Source organism: Pleurodeles waltl, chromosome 2_2 (genome assembly GCF_031143425.1).
Source record: "Pleurodeles waltl isolate 20211129_DDA chromosome 2_2, aPleWal1.hap1.20221129, whole genome shotgun sequence".
In the NCBI taxonomy this organism is placed as follows: domain Eukaryota; kingdom Metazoa; phylum Chordata; class Amphibia; order Caudata; family Salamandridae; genus Pleurodeles; species Pleurodeles waltl.
In genome coordinates, this window is record NC_090439.1 from 207,385,630 (window position 1) to 207,398,705 (window position 13,076).

The 13,076-nt window shown below is 46.6% G+C and overlaps 1 protein-coding gene across 7 annotated transcripts in view; it reads right to left on the bottom strand.

Annotated features, from left to right (window-relative positions):
• The window catches only part of TRIO (trio Rho guanine nucleotide exchange factor), a 3,522,386-nt gene that overhangs the window by 1,528,906 nt on the left and 1,980,404 nt on the right, over positions 1–13,076 (bottom strand). For all 7 annotated transcript variants that reach the window (XR_011200906.1, XM_069219639.1, XM_069219640.1 and 4 more), the window contains exons 34-35: positions 12,002–12,245; positions 4,847–5,139 (exon numbers count right to left, since the gene is read on the bottom strand). Coding sequence is in view for 6 of the 7 variants with exons in the window: in XM_069219639.1 (XP_069075740.1) it covers positions 4,847–5,139; positions 12,002–12,245 (537 nt within the window). In the remaining variant the exon portion in view is untranslated. The remainder of the gene's footprint in view (positions 1–4,846; positions 5,140–12,001; positions 12,246–13,076) is intronic.

Consider the following 13,076-nt stretch of genomic DNA (forward strand, 5'->3'; position numbering starts at 1 on the left):
AGCAAAAACTACAGCCTTGAGAGTGCTAAAACATTAATGGAGATCGTAGGGTGGCACTTTGCAAACTTACAGTCACCTGTTTGAAATCTGTAAGGTTTCCTTGGGGACAGCTACTACATTCTTACAGCTCCCTCGTGTCCTCTCTCTCTCTTTGGTGGGGCCCCTGCCGTCCTGGAACTGCTACCAACAGACAAAAAATGCTTGGACAATTTTAGTCCCGCAGGGCATTATGGGATCCTACCTCAAGTGAAGAGTGCATATATAAGGGCAGCTCCTGCTGTGTTGGATTACTGCCGCCGAAAGGTTTCCTTTTCTTTGTTTCCCCCCTCGGGTGTGCCCGGTCCTACGTGGGCACCCCACATGCCTCCATTCATTGTGGGCAGTGCAGGGAGCCCATCCCTGGCTGCACTAGCTTGATCTTTGTCCAATCAGCCTTCTCCTTGGCTACTGCAGGAGCCAACATCTTTCCTCTTCTGCATGATCCTGCAGGCAGGGAGTTTTCCTTGTGGTGGCTACCCGCTCATCCCAGACAAAGGGAGCGGGGCAGGCCCACCAGAACTGGAGGAGCGTGTCAGGACTACCCCTGGATCATCGGGGGCCCAGAAATGGGGTGCTGGGAACTCCTCCTTTTCGAAGCAGAGCACATGAAGTCAGGGGCCCAGAATTGGGTTCCTGGGTACCTTTCCTTGCTTCTTGGGGGGGCAATGGTGCTTCCTTCGGTGGTAGGGGCCCAAAGATGGCATCCCGGGCCCCCAGTGAAAAACCTGTCTGTTGGAAATGGCCCTCTCTGCAGGGTCATCCCCAGACTTTTTGCCTTCCTCCTCTTGTTTTTCTGACCTATTTTCACTGGCCTTTAGTGATCTGTGCACTTTACCGTTGCTGACCAGTGCTAAAGTGCAGATGCATTGCTCTCTAAAACATGGTTACATTGGCTTCTTCATAATTGGTGGATTTAATTTACCTTAAGTCCCTAGTAAAGTGCACTATATGTGCCCAGGGCCTGTTAATTAGATGCTCCTAGTGGGCCTGCAGCAGTGATTGTGCCACCCACCTCAGTAGCCTTTTAAACATGTATCAGCCACTGCAGAGCCTATGTGGGCAGTTTTAAACTGCCATTTTAACCTGGCAAGGGTACCCACTTTTATTGCATGCAAGCCACTGCTAAGGTAGGTCTTATTTACTCCCAAGGGAAGGGTGCAGTGTATTTAAAAATATGCCGTAGGACGCTGGCTCTCTACATAGTGTACCAAAAAGAAGTACACTGTGCAGAGTCCAGTGAATCCCCAAAGATGTTCAGAGGAGCTCTAGAGTTCTATTTGTGGTAGTGTGTGTGAGCAGCTAGGCTTATCAAGGAGTCGTGATAAGCATTTGTTGCACTCACAATAAATGAGACACACACACACAGAAAAAATCAGAGACCAATTTAGAAAAATAACAGTTGCTTTAACATTTGACTTCAATGGTAACCTATGGAAAGAAAAAGAAATTCAATTTCACAGGTAAGTACACAACTTACGGTCCCAGTCTTCAAGGCTTTAGTTAAGCATGGGGTAAGGTTCTAGTTTGGTACCCAAGGGCACTCACAGCGGTATGGGGGCGACTGGGTGCAGAGGTTAAAGTTGAGGTCGGTGCCCAGTGTTAATCAGTGTAGGCTGGGGGGGGAGAGGGGGGGGGGGGGCAGAGGTTAGTCTCCGGGGTTGAGGTGAGCACTAGGGGGGGCCACAAGTTAGCACCAAACTTACACCCTCAGTGGCATAAGGGTAGCTGGGGGCAGTTAAAAGTTGGAAGGTTTTGTGGGGGCACCGCTAAGGTACCCTCTGAGTGCATGTATTAATAAGTCCATCACTGGATTCAGTGAGAGTTTATTAATATGAGATGTTTGATACCAAACATCCCTGTCTTCGGTGAAGCCATTATGTAGCTGGGGAACTCGTTGTAGGAGGCTGGCTCAGTTTATGGTGTACACCTATGGTGTCTCACCTTATCCTGAGTCCAGGCAACCCTTAGTGATAGTGTATTGGTGACTAGACAACAAAAGCTCTCTAGGGATAGATGTGGAGAGCAGCTCAGGCGTATCAAGATGAGTGTAACACACTTAAAATACCACAATAGTCAGTAATTAACTGTTACACAAGAAAGAGCTGCACCAAGTGATACAAAAATAAATTATTCTTTATTATAACACTAAAGACTATACTAACGTTGGCATATCTCCACTTGGAAACACATTCAGAAACAAACAGGAATAGCATAGGAATGCATAAAGCCCTGGGGGGGGGGGGGAACCATATACTAAGAAAGTTGTATAAGAATGGAGATGCCCAACCAAGTTATGTGTGTTAGAATCCCAGGGGCTGGGGGAGTAAGAAAATACCAGAGGCAAATACCTGAAATCCCACAGGCACCTGGGTGCAGAGTTATTATTGAGCCGGGTGTCCTATAGGTTAACACAGGACCACTGTGGTTGGATTTATATGGATTCAGGCCCATACCCAGTGGACCTAGAGAAAACCAGTTGGCACTAAGAAAGTTAGAGAGTGCTCCCACATGTGGATACCCAGAAGACTGGAGTACCTAAACCAGGGAGTTCAGTGGCGTCGGAAGCCCTCTATGGAGTCAGTGGAAGCCTCAATTGTCTAGCTGCTTCCACGAGCCATAGACCAGTCTGTTGAACACAAAGGTGGATTCCAGATGAGATGATCCTGAAAAAGAAGGGGACAGTGTCCAGATCAGCTGGAGATGTCCAGGCAGTGCAGGTAGGCAATGCCCAACCTCTTAGTGCTGAAGTTCCTGCAGGACAGTGAAGGAAGAAGTCTAGCTGTGGAGTCCAGGGGACAAGGAGAACCTTTAATTCTCCCACAAGTTGTCACGTCGGTCGCCAGAGTGCAGGATGGTCAGTGACGAGGAGGGCCACCAACAAGCCTTGGTAAACGCAAATAGAAGTTGCAAGGTAGAATGTAGGTTTTCGAGGACCAGCAAGGTCCTAGTGAACGGACCTTTGGAAGGGAGTCACGGCAGGCTTTCAGCAGGAAGGAAAGCCAGCTGGAGTCGGAGGAGCCCTCACGAATGACCCTCTGGTAGAAGGCAAAGGGAGTCCTCAGCAGCACAATAAAACAGGAGTCCCACGTCATGGGGGCTGCAGAGTGGAAACTGATCTTGGAATTGGAGACTGCTGGATGCTGGGGCCTGAAGATCTTCTGGAGGAAGAATCAACAAGCATTTGCAAGAGTAACAGTCGCGATGCGCAGGGCTCCATTCCAGAGGCAGCAGCAAGGGCATACCGTCTCCCAAGCTGGTCAAAAGTCAAGGGGAACCCAGAGAGCATCACAAAACCACTACCTTTGATGCAGAGGTTTGGATGTCTGTGGGACAGCATGATCCACCGGCAAGTATTCGTTGTCTTGAGATGCCTGCAGATGCAGAGGAGTGACTCCATCACTCCAAGGGAGAATCCTTCTTTGATGCAGAGTCCTTGTGACCCTGGAGGATATGCACCCATGGATGCTGCAGAGACCTTGCAGGAGTTGGAGAAACAATGTTGCAGTGGAAGCCCTCCCAACTGTATACAGTCTTGTTTCAGTTACAAAGCAGACCAGCAGCGATTTGGACGCCAAGAGAAGAATCTTACAGAGAGTTCATGTTGTAGGGTCTTGCTCGACAAATCAGAGGACTCACTCTCAGTGGAGCTCTTAAGTAATCCTAAAAGGGAATTGGTCACACTCTCTGCGGTGAGTCACGTATCAGAGGGAGTCAGGGACATCCTCTACCTGGCCTAACCAGTCAGATGCTTCCAGGCACCTGTCTACCTTGTTTCCAAGAAGGGGGAATAAACCGGCCACCTGCCAGAGCTCCGTTAATCTCCCTGGGGAGGTGCTGGAAAAGGGAATGATCACCTCCCTATCCTTTGGATGGTTTCGTTCCAGAGCGGGAATCCAAGGTTCCTGAATTGGTGCAAACCGCATTATGCAAGGACTGCACCAAATGTGCCCTTCAAAGCAGTCTGGTGGCACTCAGAGGCCAGCCTACCGCAGCCCAGAGATACCTAATTCAAAGGGAGAGGTGTTCATACCTCTCTCTTTATGGAAACCCTTTGTTCTGCCTTTACCTGCTTGAGTTAGGCTCACCAGCAGGAGGGCAGAACAGTGTCTGGGGTCAGCAGCAGCGTGGGCTGGCAGCCAGATCCCATAAGGCTGTACAGACAGAACTAGGGGATCCGCTAAGTGACCCCCAGAATACATGGGATCATGCAACTAGCACAAGAATCAGTGTAGTTGCATGTTTCCAACATGTTTGATACCACACATGCCTAGGTTTGGAGAAGTCATTATGTAGTTGGACTACTCGTGTTGACCAGTGTCCACTACATACATTAAGATGCTTTCCCTGCACTTACAAAGCTCAGGGAATGTCGTCTGGGGTTTGTAGGGGGTACCTCTGCTCATGCAGGGGTACCCCAAAACTAAGGAACATGCACCCTGCCCTTGGGGTAAAGGCCCTACCAGAGGAGTGACTTACACTGTCCACGTGCAGTGACTGTGATATAAAGCAAGCATTATATCATAAGTGAAAGGTACATGCACCATTTCACACAGGCTGCAATGGCAGGCCTGCAGACACAGTTTGCCTGGGTTCCCATGGGTGCCTAATACATGCTGCATCCCATGGGAGTCCCATGGTATACCAATGCCCTGGGTACCTAATTACCATATACTAGGGAGTTACATGTGTGCACCAGTATACCAATTGTAATTGACATCACATTTAAAATAAGAAGAGAAGGATAGAATATGATTTTTTTCCCACACAAATTGCATTGCCATTTTTTTGTGTCTATTGAAACACTAACCTCTTCCATTGTTTCATCCTGCGGTGTTGCAGCACTGTCATCTGAATCCTTCTGCGAGCCAGCATCTGTGCTTTTACGGACCTCTCTGCTTTTCTTATGCTTGTGAGCTGATTTCTTTACTTGACCATCTGCCTTCCCACTGCTGAGACGTCGTACTGGGCTAGTAAGCCACTTTCTTAAGGTGTTACCCTGACGCTTGGGTCCTGGCGAGCTCTGGGTACCAATTGTGTGAGACTGAAAAGATGTCATTGAAGCTGGTGGACTTGCATCATTGCTAGAGATGGACACAGAATCTAAAGAAGATAACAAAGAAATATGTTTAGCATTAGAATGTCAAACTGAAAGAACGCCAGCGTTTACTCAGATACCTGAAGGTAACTAACTAAATGAACACCTTGTAGCAAAAGTATCACTGATTAACTTTTAATTTTTACTAGGCAACAGCAAAGCAAAATATCATTCCCTTTAATAATTGGTACTTGTAGGAAGTTGGCTCAGTATATACTATTTCAAAGTAAGAAATAGTGTGCACAGAGTCCAAGGGTTCCCCTTAGAGGTAAGATAGTGGCAAAAGCAGATAATTCTAATGCTTTATTTTGTGGTAGTGAGGTCGAGCAGTAGGCTTATCAGAGGGTAGTGTTAAGCATTTGTTGTACACACACAGGCAATAAATGAGGAACACACACTCAAAGACTTACTCCAGGCCAATAGGTTTTTATATTGAAAAATATATTTTCTTAGTTTATTTTAAGAACCACAGGTTCAAGATTTACATCAAACACTTTAAATGTAAGGTACTTCACTTAGATACTTTAGGAACTTTGAATGGAAACAATATCATGTACAGTCTTTGTAAAAATGGCAATAAGCTACTTTCAAAGTGAACGCAGTGCAAAAATCAACAGTTCCTGGGGAGGTAAGTAAAGGTTAGATTAGGAGGTAAGTAAAACACTTACAAGTCTCAGTTCTGTGGCATAGACAGCCCACCGTTGGGGGTTCAAGGCAACCCCAAAGATACCACACCAGCAGCTCAGGGCCGGTCAGGTGCAGAGGTCAAAGCGGAGCCCAAAACACATAGGCGCCTATGGAGAACAGGGGGTGCTCCGGTTCCAGTCTGGCAGCAGGTAAGTACCTGCGTCCTCGGGGGGCAGACCAGGGGGGTTTTGTAGAGCACTGGGGGAGGGGGGAACACAAGTAGGTACACAAAACACACCCTCAGCGGCACAGGGGCGGCCGGGTGCAGTGTGCAAAGCAGGCGTCAGGTTTCAGGTAGTAAAGAATGGAGGGACCCGGGGGTCACTCTAGCAATGCATGGAGGCACAGGGGGGCTTCTCGGGACAGCCACCACCTGGGCTAGGCAGAGGGTCACCTGGGGGTCACACCTGTGTCGAAGTTCGGTTCCTTCAGGTCCTGGGGGCTGCGGGTGCAGTGTTGGTTCCAGGTGTCGGGTCCCTTGTTACAGACAATCGCAGTCAGGGGGAGCCTCTAGATTCTCTCTGCAGGAGTCACTGTGGGGGCTCAGGGGGGTCGTCTCTGGTTACTCACGGGTTCGCAGTCGCCAGGGAGTCCTCCCTGAGGTGTTTGTTCTTTGGACTTCGAGCCAGGGGTGTCGGGTGCACAGTGTGAAGTCAAACGCTTCCAGCGGGAAACGTGCAGTCTTTGAAAGTTGCCTCTTTGTTGCAAAGAAGTAGCTGGTTTTGAACAGGGCCGCTGTTCACGGGCGTTTCTTGGTCCTTAAGTCCAGGGCAGTCCTCTGAGGCTTCAGAGGTTGCTGGTCCCTGTCGGATGCGTCGCTGGAGCAGGTTTTCGAAGTTGGAGACAGGCCGGTAGGGCTGGTGCCAAAGCAGTTGTTGTCTTCCTCCTTCTCTGCAGGCTTGTAGGTAAGCAGTTTTTCTTCTTTCTTCAGATTGCAGGAATCTGATTTCCTGGGATCTGGGGAGCCCCTAAATACTGAATTTGTAACTGGTACCCCTGGTACCAAGGGTCCTGATGCCAGGGAAGGTCTCTAAGGGATGCAGCATGTGTTTTGCCACCCTGGGGACCCCTCACTCAGCACACGCACACTGCCTCACAGCTTGTGTTTTCTGGTGGGGAGAAAATGACTAAGTCGACATGGCACTCCCCTCAGGGTGCCATGCCAACATCACACTGCCTGGGGCATAGGTAAGTCACCCCTCTAGCAGGCCTTCCAGCCCTAAGGCAGGGTGCACTATACCACAGGTGAGGGCATAGGTGCATGAGCACTATGCCCCTACAGTGTCTAAGCAAAACCTTAGACATTGTAAGTGCAGGGAAGCCATAAGAGTATATGGTCTGGGAGTCTGTCAAACACGAACTCCACAGCACCATAATGGCTGCACTGAAAACTGTGAAGTTTGGTATCAAACTTCTCAGCACTATAAATGCACACTGAAGCCAGTGTACATTTTATTGTGAAATACACCCAGAGGGCATCTTAGAGATGCCCCCTGAAAACATACCCGACTTCCAGTGTGGGCTGACTAGTTTTGCCAGCCTGCCACACACCAGACATGTTGCTGGCCACATGGGGAGAGGGCCTTTGTCACTCTGTGGCCAGAAACAAAGCCTGTACTGGGTGGAGGTGCTTCACACCTCCCCCTGCAGGAACTGTAACATCTGGCTGTGAGCCTCAAAGTCTCACCCCCTTTGTTACAGCGCCACAGGGCATCTCAGCTAGTGGAGATGCCCGCCCCTCCGGCCACTGCCCCCACTTTTGGCAGCAAGGCTGGAGGAGATAATGAGAAAAACAAGGATGAGTCACTGGCCAGTCAGGACAACCCCTAAGGTGTCCTGAGCTGAGGTGACTCTGACTTTTAGAAATCCTCCATCTTGCAGATGGAGGATTCTCCCAATAGGATTACGGATGTGCCCCCCTCCCCACCGGGAGGAGGCACAAAGAGGGTGTAGCCACCCTCAGGGCTAGTAGCCATAGGCTACTATCCTCCCAGACCTAAACACACCCCTAAATTGAGTATTTAGGGGCCCCCAGAACCTAGGAAGATAGATTCCTGCAACCTGAAGATGAAGAAGGACTGCTGACCTGAAGCCCTGCAGAGAAGACGGAGACACCAACTGCTTTGGCCCCAGCCATACCGACCTGTCTCCCCACTTCGAGAAAAACTGCAACAGCGACGAGTCCTCCAGGGTCCAGCGACCCCTGAAGCCTCAGAGGACTACCCTGCATCTAAAGGGACCAAGACACTCAAGAGGACAGCGGCCCTGTTCCACAGAAACTGCAACTTTGCAACAAAGAAACAACTTTTAAAGACCACATGTTTCCGCTGCATGCTTTGTCTTTTTCTCCCCACCAACACACACAATCTGCAATGGCAGTGTGCATGTGTTAGGTGAGGTGTCCCTTAGGGTGGCACAACATATGCTGCAGCCCTTAGGGACCTTCCCTGAACACAGGGCCCTTGGTACCACTGGTACCTTTTACAAGGGACTTATCTGTGTGCCAGGGGTGTGCCAACTGTGGAAACAATGGTACCTTTTTAAGTGAAAGAACATTGGTGCTGGGGCCTGGTTAGCAGGGTCCCAGCACACTTCTCAGTCAAGTCAGAATCAATTTCAGGCAAAAAAAGGTGGGAAACTGCAACATGGTGCCATTTCCTTACAGTAGCCTATCTAGTGTTTTCAATAATTGTGTCACTAAAATAAAGTACCTTTATTTTTGTAACACCAAGTGTTTTCTTTCATGTGCGTAAGTGCTGTGTTACTACAGTGGTATTGCATGTGCTTTGCATGCCTCCTAGATAACCCTTGGCTGCTTGTCCACAGCTACCTCTAGAGAGCCTGGCTTCTCCACTGCCTACACTACACTAACAGTGGATACTTTGCCTGGTATAAGGTGTAAGTACCTAGGGTACCGGCCACACACCAGGGCAGTTTCCTGCACCCAGATGCAAGAATGGATCTGGAAACTCAAAAAAACAGAGCTCCTGCGTGTACAGGTAGATAGCACTGTGCGGCTCTGCCCTGATTTCTTTCCACCCCGTAAGTGATGAGTGAAGCCTAATAAAATCACCTCCCATGCACGTGATTTTATTTTCTTTCTGAAGCCTGTCCACGCTCTTTGAAGAGGAGACCATCAGCAGGTTGGAAGGATCAGAGTGCAGATTCCTAAATAGTGACCTTTTTAGATGGAAAGGAGTCCGTTCCAGAGAACGAAGGGGTCAGAATGAGGAATCTGCAGTCAAGAGCATTTACCAGTTACTGAAGGTAAGTAACTTGTTCTTCTAATAGATACTTCTAATCACAGATTCCTAATCTTGCGAACTGATCCCATAGCAGTACCTCCCAAGATGAGTCTGTGGAATGTCTCAGATCAAATGGTTGTGCAGGAATGTACAGGCAAAATGCTCATTTCAGCAGCCCTGACTTTAGGGGCAATAGTGATTCAAGAATGTGTGCACTGATGCCCACCTAGCTGCCTGACAGATATACAGGATGGGCACCGATTCAGATTTAACAATACATTTATTGGGACTTCTGTCCATTAAAACATTCTAAAAACAATTAAAACATACATCTAAAATTATTTTAACCCAATACAGTATTCAAATGCTGCTTAGTCAAAAGTATAGAACGTGTAATTTCTACTGCAACATCGTCAAATCACATACCGGACATTAGTGAAATTCCGTCCAACCTAGACCATATGACATCACATAAAGCACATCACAGCAAACCTCATGAAGTTTCACTGGATCCCCAATCATAGGTGCAGCCAATTCAGACTTCTCACGCACACATACAAAGCCCTACACAACACAGGACTAAAATACTTGAACAGTTGCATAACTTTCACCAACCCACCAGATACCTATGCTCTGTCTGACTCGCATGCATTCCTTGCATTCACAAAAGCAAAACTGGAGGTCGCTCATTGTCCTACATCACACCCAAGAAATGGAACAACCTTCCTCAACACATAAGAGCCGCCTCCTCACTTCTTGCCCACTTCAAGAGCTTGAAGACCTGGCTCTTCGTATAAGCAACTTGAAGACAATACACCTACACACCTGTACAAGCACATGGACACCCTGTCATGTGATTAGTGTGCAATAGATATCAATTTAACTTAACATCTGCTATTTTAAAAATAAGGGTCTTAAAAACTTCATAGGAGCGGCCTTATAAAAAGTACAATCCATAAGAAGATGATACAGTAAACATTTTACATTATAAATACACATGCAGAAACCATTTTCATCCCGCACTTCCTTATACCATTCTGATTTTGTGAAGACTGGATTGCACACAATTTAATTTTCCAGATTTCCCTACATAACATGGGGTATGACAACTAGGTCAGATAGGTAAAAACATCCTCCTGTCGCAGGGTATTCAATGTAAACCTTATTGAAAGTTTAGCCAACAGATAGGCCGTATCCAGCCTATAGCATACCTTCAGGGCTGATTTCCTCAGTGCTTGGAAAGAGGGACCAAGATTCTATTGGATTCTATTGTACCCCACTGCAAGTGCATAGACTTGTGGTCCCTTTTCCTCTGCCGGACACCCCATGCCAACTTTCATCCACTAACAAGGATTTCTTCCCAGTATAGCTTAAACATATTTGTTGCTTCTTCATCAAGGGATAGCTTTTTCAAGAACCGCAGCGTGTGGGAGGTAGCCATTTTAAACCATGATGCCAGTTTTAATTTCCTCCTTCTACCAAATACTGTACTCTCCACTGGTCCCAAATAGATGTTTAATCAAGAGTCAGAAACTCTGCTCCATGCAGTGCAAGAGGGGAGATTTTCCCTTCACATGCTTTCATGAGTGGAGCAAGCGACAGTCCTAAATAGATCTGAATGCCACCATGGGAGTCCATGCAAAATGTGTCTGCAGGCCTCCCATTACAGCCTGCATGAAAAGGTGAATGCACTCTTTCACCACAGGTCACTGCACCAGGTCACTGTAAGTCACCCCTATGGCAGGCCCTCCTAGCCCAGAGGGCAGGGAGCAAATATCTGTGTGTGAGGGCACCCCTGCATGAGCAGAGGTGCCCATACGAACTCCAGCTCCATTTTCATGGACTTCGTGAGTGCGGGGAAGCCATTTTATACATGTACTCGACTATGTCTAGCCACATAATGGTAACTCCGAACCTAGGCATGTTTGGTATCAAACATGTATTAATCAAACCCCAATACTGTTGCCAGTATTGGTTGTATGATTCCATGCACTCTGGGGGCTCCTAAGAGGACCCCCAGCATTGCTCCGACCAGTCTTCTGGGGATTTCTAGGCAGTCCTGGTTAGCAGGAGTCCAGTGAACATAGTCAAAACACACTGACAGCAGGCAAAAAGTGGGGGAAACCATGCCAAAAAGAGGGTATTTCCAACACATGTAACCACTGCCCAGGAAGATTCAAAGTCAAAGTTCATATGATGTCACTTCCTGTGACATCAATAAGGTCAAAGTGTATATGATGTGACTACCGCTACCACTAGCAATTTTGGCGAACTGTCATTCATGAACACACAGTGGAAATGTTGTATTAGGTTTACTATGTATATCTATCTCCTCTAGCCTATAAGAAGTCATTGTTCTACATGACAAGACGAAACGCAAGTTGACTACACTATAAGCAGTCAAAGTGTCAACACTTGAAGAAAAAAAGTGTCAGTGGAGAAGGCTTGCGCTTCTGTATATGGACTGTTGGACTTTGCACCAGAATGGGTATCATGTGAATGGCTGTTCTTCCTATGTTGCTGAGCATTGCAATTTATTTTTGACAATTAAATTGACCATCAACAGAATTCAGAAGGCTGCATTATGATCTCTGCCACTAAATTCCCTGCGTGTTATCTGACTTAATGAAATGACTGGCCAGTGTTTTTTTTCATGTATACAATGTATTATATATTAGCACTGAGATGATTGCTTCATAGATGAGTACACTACATGATGGTTGTATTGCTAACTGATAAACTGCACTGTAGATGCTTGTATATTGGTTTTGTTGGACACCAACACTGAAAATTAAGTACATCTTTAAAAAAAAAAAAAGAAAAAAAAAGCAGTATGTAACATCATGAAAAATTAAGCTTGCAATGACTTTCTGATATAGGCATCTTTAACATGGCATAATGGCATATTCGAAACATAATTTTAGATTGTTCTTACCTTTGTGGTTAAAGATTCCCTCAATCTCCATGCTACTTCTGGAGTGAGCAATACAGAGAGAGCTACAGGGAACCATTCCTTCTCCTGCTGGTGATCTATCTGTGGTTCGAACTAGGCACCAGTCAGGCTTATCAGGTGGCCTTTCAAGAACTTCCACAGTTTGACCACAACGGATGGTTAATTCATTGTTGCTGCATGCCGTAAAATCATGGATAACCACGGTCAGCTCACATCCACCAGATAACTAGGAAAAGAGGAATCAACAAGTTCTGACTCCAAATACACATATTATTATATAATAAAAATGTATATATTTATGCATACAAGCAGAATGATGTGAAATGAAAAACATACCCACTTAAATTTCTATGGCATTTCATTAAAAAATATATCTAATATATATATAATGTGATTCTAAGGGCAGTTTGCAAAATGTGATTTTGTCTTGAACAGTGGCTTACAATTGGAAGCAAAAAATGGAAAGAAATAGATAAAAACAAATTCTACTATTCTGTGTTCCTAAAGAACAAGTTACTTACCTTTGGTAAAGCTTTTTCTGGTGGATACAATAGCTACCTGTGGATTCCTCACCTTATGAATTTGTCCTTGCGCCAGCATCCGGAAAGTCTTCTTCTCAGCTCTCCACGTTGACGAGGACTTCACAATTGCACGGCTCCACGTGACTCCGTCTGACGTCACCGTGCCCATAAGAGGTCCTCGCTGGCGTGCGGACGTCAGTTTCACCCATTTTTACGTGCCTTTGAGGCAAACAGGTGAGAACCGACCCACAATGACACCAATAGATTTATACATACAAAAAACCTTCATGATGCAACATAATCAAACGCATCATTAACAAATACGAGGAAAACATCAAAATATACATATATATAAAATTTATATATACAAATATACATATATCCTAGTGCAATCAGGCAGGCAACGGGGAGGCAGGTGGGACTGTGAGGAATCCACAGGTAGCTATTGTATCCACCATAAAAAGCGTTACCGAAGGTAAGTAACTTGTTCTTCTGATGGATACAACTACCTGTGGATTCCTCACCTTATGAATAGA